At 50.0% G+C, this 6,903-nt stretch overlaps 1 protein-coding gene across 2 annotated transcripts; it reads left to right on the top strand.

Moving 5' to 3' along the window:
• Positions 1 to 331: 331 nt before the first annotated feature.
• LOC308577661 (granzyme B-like) lies at positions 332 to 6,594 on the top strand. Of its 2 annotated transcripts, none has more exons than XM_081178047.1 (5): positions 332 to 1,058; positions 1,789 to 1,945; positions 2,228 to 2,330; positions 3,646 to 3,897; positions 5,660 to 6,594. In XM_081178047.1, the coding sequence occupies exons 1-5, from the start codon at positions 1,001 to 1,003 to the stop codon at positions 5,795 to 5,797; spliced, it is 708 nt and encodes a 235-aa protein (XP_081034173.1). In that variant the 5' UTR covers positions 332 to 1,000; the 3' UTR covers positions 5,798 to 6,594. The 2 variants fall into 2 exon arrangements, with proteins under 2 accessions (XP_081034173.1, XP_081034172.1); XM_081178046.1 differs by having other exon boundaries at positions 337 to 1,058; positions 2,228 to 2,363.
• Positions 6,595 to 6,903: the final 309 nt, after the last annotated feature.

Below are 6,903 nucleotides of genomic sequence, written 5' to 3'. Positions count from 1 at the left end.
GGAGGTTGGACGGCGCCTTGTCTGCCTCCTTCTGGCAACTCCTGCAGCCAAGCTGGCGCCAAACATCTTGCTCTACTTTCCTTTGGACCCCCCACCCCATTGTGGCCGAGAGGGGGGCTCTTGTCATCTGGCCAGCCCAGGACCTCCATAGAAACTGACCAGGCAGCTTGCAGCCTGGAGAGGTCCCTTGAGCGCTACTAACACGGCAGAAACATTGCAGGAGGCAGCAGTGGGGCGATTCCCGTCTCTGCAGCCGCAGCGGCCCCTGTGCTGCTCCCTCTTCCAGCCACATAGGAAACGACCACATGTTTAGTAAGTTAGAAACAATTTAATGACAAAGGTCATGGGTCATAGGTTTGGCCTTCCCCACATCGTTGAACACCAACTCCCATCAGCAAAGCTCTGCCATTTTTCTTTTCTTTATTAGATTTATATGCCATCATTCATGCAAATATCTCAGGGTGGTTCACAAGATAAAAATACAAAATAAAACCACAAATAAGTAATTAAAACAAAAACAATAGCAACCCTGTCCCTCCAAAGAACACATTTCAAAGGCTTTACAATATTAACCTCCCTGGGGATAGCATTCCACAAGTAGGGAGCCACTGCGGAAAAGGCCCTGTTCTCATGTCGCCACCCTCTGGACATCTCATGGAGGAGGCGTGTGAAGAAGGGCCTCAGAAGATGAACACAGAGTCCAGGACGGTTTATATGGGGAGAGGTAGTTCTTGAGATATTGTGGTCCTGAGCACTTTCTGGGTTCTCTCGGTTTCATATTTTTCCAGTCTCCTTATCTGAACCCACCAGCACTATCAGATTGCCATTTTCGCAAGGTTTTGCCACATGGCCGCCATCTTAGCTGAGATCCATCTATCAGATCTCAGGTCTAGACTGTGGCTTCCTGCAGGTGGTGGAGTCCAGTGGGTGGGGGGTGATAAAAGCCGGGGGACGGAGGGACTGGGCAGCTGAGTGCCAGGCAACCTCAAGCATCGAGATAATGTGGAGACTCCACCAGCCTCTTCTCCTGCTCCTGTCCTTCTCGTTGGCCCAAACAGGTGAGTGCAACCTCCACCCCACCCCCACTTATGAGCTCATTTTGAGCACCTTTGGAGCCAAGCCCACCTCATTCCGTCTGGTGCTTAGGTCACCAAGGCAGCAGCCCCACAGGCAGGTGGCAGCAGCGAGGGCAGAAACTGAGCTCACCTGTCTTGGCTCCTGGAGAAGTCTGACCCACAGTCCTGCTCTTGGTATCTGATGAATCCACCCTCTCACTCATCCAGGCTTTATCCCAAGCCCACTGGCTTTACAGCGCTCCCCCCCCCAAAAAAAAGAGTAGACAAATGACCCTTGGTTCACCAGCTAACCAGGATTCCCACCCATCTCCCTGTCGGTCTTCCAGACTTCACAGGGCATCCAAAACAAAAGGGACGGAAAAATGACTAGAGGTGCGTCAATGGCTTGTTATGAAGGGTAAATGGAGCCTCCCTCTTCAGGACCAGAATACCTGATGAAACCCAGGCCTGGGGGTGAACAATAGGGGAAGACTTTGAGATGAAGAGTCTGAGCCAGGAGGTGCAGTCAGTGCAGACAATACAGGCAGCTTCCCATGTTCCTATTTATTTCCCCTTCATCCGCTTCCTCACTGGCAACACAGATTGTAATCGACTGTAAGCCCGATGGGACGGTGGCCTTTTGCTGCCCCCCTGACTCTGCATATGTGGGTGACACCCTAGAACTTCCAGGAAGGAGCTGCAGGAGCTGATTTCTGCAATACGATTCTTGCAGATCCATTGCGGAGTCAGATTGTTGGGGGGCATGAAGCCAAGCCCCACTCCAGACCCTACATGGCTGCCTTGAAGGACATCACAGGCAATTTCACCTGTGGCGGATTCCTCGTGACGCCCCAGTGGGTCATGACGGCTGCACACTGCGAAAAGTACGGGTAAGTATCACAAATCCCTCCCTAGTTTTTAGGAGGGGTGATGATCGTTATAGAATTGTAGAGCTGTAGCCCAACCCCCTGCAATGCAGTAATCTTCTGCAAAACATGAGATTGAGAGTCTCATGCTCCACCGACTGAGCCATCCCAGCCCAGTTGAGTCCAGGGTAAAGCTGGAAGGGCCAAGGTGTGGAGTCTGGTCTTTTGCCCAGGGGCTGGGAGGGGACTGATGCCTGGGAGCTCTGACCCTGACGGATGCAACCCTAACTGACGCTTGGTTCCCAGTATTTCTAGAGTCGTCTTGGGTGCACATGATATCTATGCTTCAGAGGACTCTCAGCAAGAGATCAGAGTTGCAGCTTCCCACCCACATCCAGAATATAATGAGGTCACGTACTCAAAGGACATCCTTCTGCTTAAGGTAGCTTGGTCCAAGAAATCTCTCTATCAGCTCCCAGAGGTCAGGGATCCTTAAGGCAGAAGCAGCCAAATGGTTCCTTCCATCCCATACACGCACCATAATGAGCTAGAAAATGGACAGTTTACTCAGGACAAAATCCTGTCCCCAGGTACCCTGAAATTTATCTGCTTTTTAGAAGATGGTTTTTAATTGTTTTTAGGATTTTTAATTGTATTGTTTTAGTACTGACAAATTTGCTGCCCCGGGCTCCTCGGGAGAAAGGCGTAGGTTACAAATTGAATTAATTACCATGACATCACGGGGAACCTAGCACCCACCAGGAGCGATACCTCAGTGCCTTCCTCATGCGCTGCACCAGAAAGATTTTGAGTGTCACGTGGCAGGACAAAGAAAGATGTGCTCTCCCAGGCACACATTCCCAGCATGTTTGCACTCCTCCTCCAGCGACATCTATGCTGGCTTGGTCATGTCCATGTGACGTGAAGGCTGGCACCATCAACCCCGCCATGTGGAAATCCCTTGCAGACGGCCGCAGTGCCTGGAGACAGACCACCAGGTGGTGCATCCCTAGCAGTGACCAGAGGAGGAATGACCGCTGGGAGGAGCGCAGAGAGAAGAAACGCCCTGGCGCATCTGCAGCAGCACAACCATACGTCTTCATCTGCCCCGGCTGCAATGAAACCTGTCTTTCCTGCATCAGTCTCTACAGCCGCAGCAGGCGCTGCAACCTCCCAACGAGGCTCACTCCATTGTCTTTCGAGACAGGCAGAGGCCAGCAACTTGCTTACTTAATTCACCCAGCGGCAGGCGCTCTGAGGCTAAGCAGCTTCCGAATTTAGAGAGGACGGTTTCAGAGAATGATTTCATAGAGGGCAGCAGTGAAATCTTCCAGACCTTGTAACCATTAGCAGCAACAGTGAAGGCTTTTTTGCTCTTGCTACTTATTAATGTTATTCAACATAGCATTCAGAGATTGCTCCATCAACACAAGGCGTTCTGCTGGCCTGATGGAACAGTCTCCCCTCTTTTCTACCCAGGCATTATTCTCAGGGTTTTTATGGCACGCCCAAATCTAAATTACAGGTGCGGGGGGGGGGGAGGGCGGGGGCCTCCATTGCATTAACAGGACTCGTTGCACTGACTCCTGCTAGGGCAACCATTTAGTTTTCTCCAAGCCATTAATCACTAATATTATTATTAGAGTCATATTCTAGAGGCACAGGCTTCCTGTCGCAATGCTAAGGTGCTCATCTCTTCCTCATCTTCCTCTCCTTTCCCCAAGCTGGATTCCGAGGCTGCTCTGAATAAAGACGTCGCTCTCCTGCCCTTGCCAGAATCCAGCAGCGACATCCCCGGTGGGACGCCCTGCAGCGTGGCAGGCTGGGGCAAGACGGAAGACAGCCAATACCCAGGGAAACTCTATGAGGCCACCGTCACCCTCTATGACCGCAAGAAGTGCCAGGAGTTCATGCCAGAGATGGATGATGGAATGATCTGTGCAGGTGACAACAGGCAACCTCAGGATGCCTCCGAGGTGAGGATTGGCAGAAACAGCAGGTGATGGGATCAGAAGTGGGGAGCCTGGGCACCTGAGTCAGGCCATTGGGTCCATCCTGCTCAGGCTTTCCCAGATCTATCAGAAACTGGGATAGAAAGGACCCCAAGGGTCATCTAGTCCAACCCCCCGCAGTGCAAGGAACTCAACCAGATCCTACATGACAGATGGCCATCCAGCCATCTAGGATTCTAGCCCTCATGGTTCTGGTTAAGGGGCTGACTTAAATAGAAACTGCAATCGCTCAGTATTGTCTACTGACTGGCAGGGTTTTCGACTGGAGTGTTTCCTAGTCATAGCTGGAGATTCTGGGGATGGGGCATGAGGGATAAAGGGGTGTTATGTACTGAGTTGAATAGGATCCAAACTGCAGCAGTCTGATTGGTCCTAGAACAATAGGATCCAAAATGCAGCAGTCTGATTGGTCCTAGAACAATAGGATTCAGAATGCAGCAGTCTGATTGGTCCAAGAACAATGCAGCAGTATGATTGGTTGGCAGGAACCACCCAATCCTGCTCCAGATAGAAGTGAATCCACAACCTGATTGGCTTACAGTAGAATTCCGGAATTAGCCAATCATGTGCAGCCCATTGTGTAAATAATGTATATAAAGCAGATACTGTGAGGGGACTTTCATTCATTCCTCCTCACCACTATGAGCTGAATAAAGAGCATGAAATCACTTTGCGACTCTGAGTATATTTCAGGGGATAATTCTGCAGTCCAGCAAGGTGGACATGGGCAGACACTTAAGACTTGGCCTGACCAGCCCAGTGCTCTGGATCCTGTATGCCAGGCATGGCCAAAGTGGGCTCTCCAGATGTTTTGGGACTACAATTCACATCACCCCTGACCAATGGCCCTGTTAGCGAGGAATGAAGGGAGTTGTAGTCCCAAAACATCTGGAAGGCCAAGTTTGGCCATGCCTGCTGTACGGCAATCCACATATGAGGTTGTCAAAGGCTGCTGTTCATTTCTGTGCCGCAAGGGGGCTCAGAATGTGGAGGTGTTGCGGCTATTTGGGGTTCTATCTAAGTCCTGCTCAAAGTAGACCAATTGAAATTAATGTTCATCATGTCTATTGACTTCTATTGGAGTAGCAACTCTAGGTCTGGTTCACATTTTAAACGTAAACTGAGCTTTATTTGCCCTTCCCAAACTCAAAACAGAACCGAAATTGAGCTACCCTTTGAAGCTTATTTGATAGTGGTCCAAAGTACACTTACAAAGAATGGTGCACATTAAGCAGAAACCACCCGAGGGGATTGCATATACTTGTAAAATTAATGTACAAAAATGCATTACATTATAGGGAAATTGTCTACAAAACAATTATCTTAAGAGAAACATGCAGAAGAATCCCCACTCAGCTCCCTGGGCAACCTTGGTGGCTTGTCACTAACTCAGCCTGGCCTCCCTCACAAGGGTGCGGGGTTTGTTTGTTTTTTGGATAACAGGGAGAGGAAAGGAGGAGGTCACCTTGAGCTCCTTGGAGAAGGCGGCCAATAAATGCAATCAATATTTATTTTGGGTAGACTCAAAGAGACTGCAAAGTGATCCAGGAAAAGTGGCGAAACAAATTTTACACTGGAATAATTAGAAAGCAAAGTTGACAGATCCCGATCTTCCCTCAGCCAGGAAGCCTGCTAGGTCTCTGTCCTGGTTCAAGACCCAGATTCCCCACAGGGTGGATCCCGATCTTCCCTCAGATGTGATCTCTGTTCTCTCTCCCTCCTGCAGGGGGATTCGGGGGGCCCCTTGGTGTGTGACGGCGTGGCACAAGGAATTGTCTCCTTTGGCGAGTCTTTCTCTCCTCCAGGAATTTACACTCGTGTCACCCACTACCTTTCCTGGATCAAGGAAGTCATGGAATTGTGAAGAGAAGAAGCAACAGCAGTGGCATCATTACTGCTTCTTTTTCAAATGCTTCTGCTTCCTGTCTTGCATTCTGCAAAGAGACCCCTCAAGGGCTGCAAAGGAATATGATACATCTACCAGATGTTTAGTACAGGATTGTGTTTTCACAAGTGCCTGCAGTGGCTCCCACCCACTTCAAGAAAATCCCTCAGCCTCCTCCCGTATTCTTCCCACCCTTATTTCCCATCATACCTCTTCCGGTGACCTCTGCTGTTCCACTTCTCCCATCCTCAGGTGCCCAGAGGTTTTTCCTCTCCCTTAAAACTATTCTGCCCCTTCTCCCTCCCTAATCTGGAAAAATGGGCCTTGTGATTCTGCTCCCTTCTCCCTCCAGCAGTTTCCTGTAAGTGGCAATCTTCCTATCAAGAGCCATCTTTGCATTCAGCAGGTCTTGGTACTTGGGCAGATGGGGAGCCATTTCTCCCTCTCAGAGCTCCATAGATCTCCAGCTCCCTCAAGTGCCTTGTCCCATTCTCGCTTGCTTCCCCTCGTGCATGGATGGGGACCTGTGGCCCACATAAGGCTGTTGAACTGGAACTCGCATCATCCCTGGCTTTTGGTCATGTTGGCTAGGGCTGACGGGAGGTGGAGTCCAGCAACATCTGGATGGCCAAAAGGTTGCCTATGCCTCACCTTAGATGATTCCACTCCCTCACTCCCTACATTCTCTTGCTTAAGCCTGGAGATCTGACCCAGAGCCCCATGAATCTGCCATTTGAGCCTTGCACTCCAGGACAGGTTCATGTTAAGCCACTCAGGGTTGTTGTCAAAGTCTCATCACTCCCTACATCCTCTTGCTTAAGCCTGGAGATCTGACCCAGAGCCCCATAAATCTGCCATTTGAGCCTTGCACTCCAGGACAGGTTCATGTTTAGCCACTCAAGGTTGTGAACTGTGGGACTTTGTTGTCTCATTCAGCTGAGGTGGTGGCGTGTGTCATTTTATTTCAGCCCTAGAAGATTTCCTGGATTCATTTGCTCAGCTCCCAAAAGACCTTCCTCACCTCTAGGATTCCTAGACACTTTCACAAAAGACCTTGGCACCCACAACATCTTAAAATGGGGGTT

This window comes from Podarcis bocagei (genome assembly GCF_964188305.1).
Source record: "Podarcis bocagei genome assembly, chromosome: 18".
Classification (NCBI taxonomy): domain Eukaryota; kingdom Metazoa; phylum Chordata; class Lepidosauria; order Squamata; family Lacertidae; genus Podarcis; species Podarcis bocagei.
Note: the sequence above shows the minus strand (reverse complement) of the source record. Positions and strands in the feature narration are given on the sequence as shown.

Coding starts and splice junctions, on each gene's coding strand:
- LOC308577661 (XM_081178046.1), top strand. CDS start 1,001: ATGTGGAGACTCCACCAGCCTCTTCTCCTGCTCCTGTCCTTCTCGTTG. Junction 1,059..1,788: donor CTTCTCGTTGGCCCAAACAG/GTGAGTGCAACC, acceptor CGATTCTTGCAG/ATCCATTGCGGAGTCAGATT. Junction 3,898..5,659: donor AACCTCAGGATGCCTCCGAG/GTGAGGATTGGC, acceptor TCCCTCCTGCAG/GGGGATTCGGGGGGCCCCTT.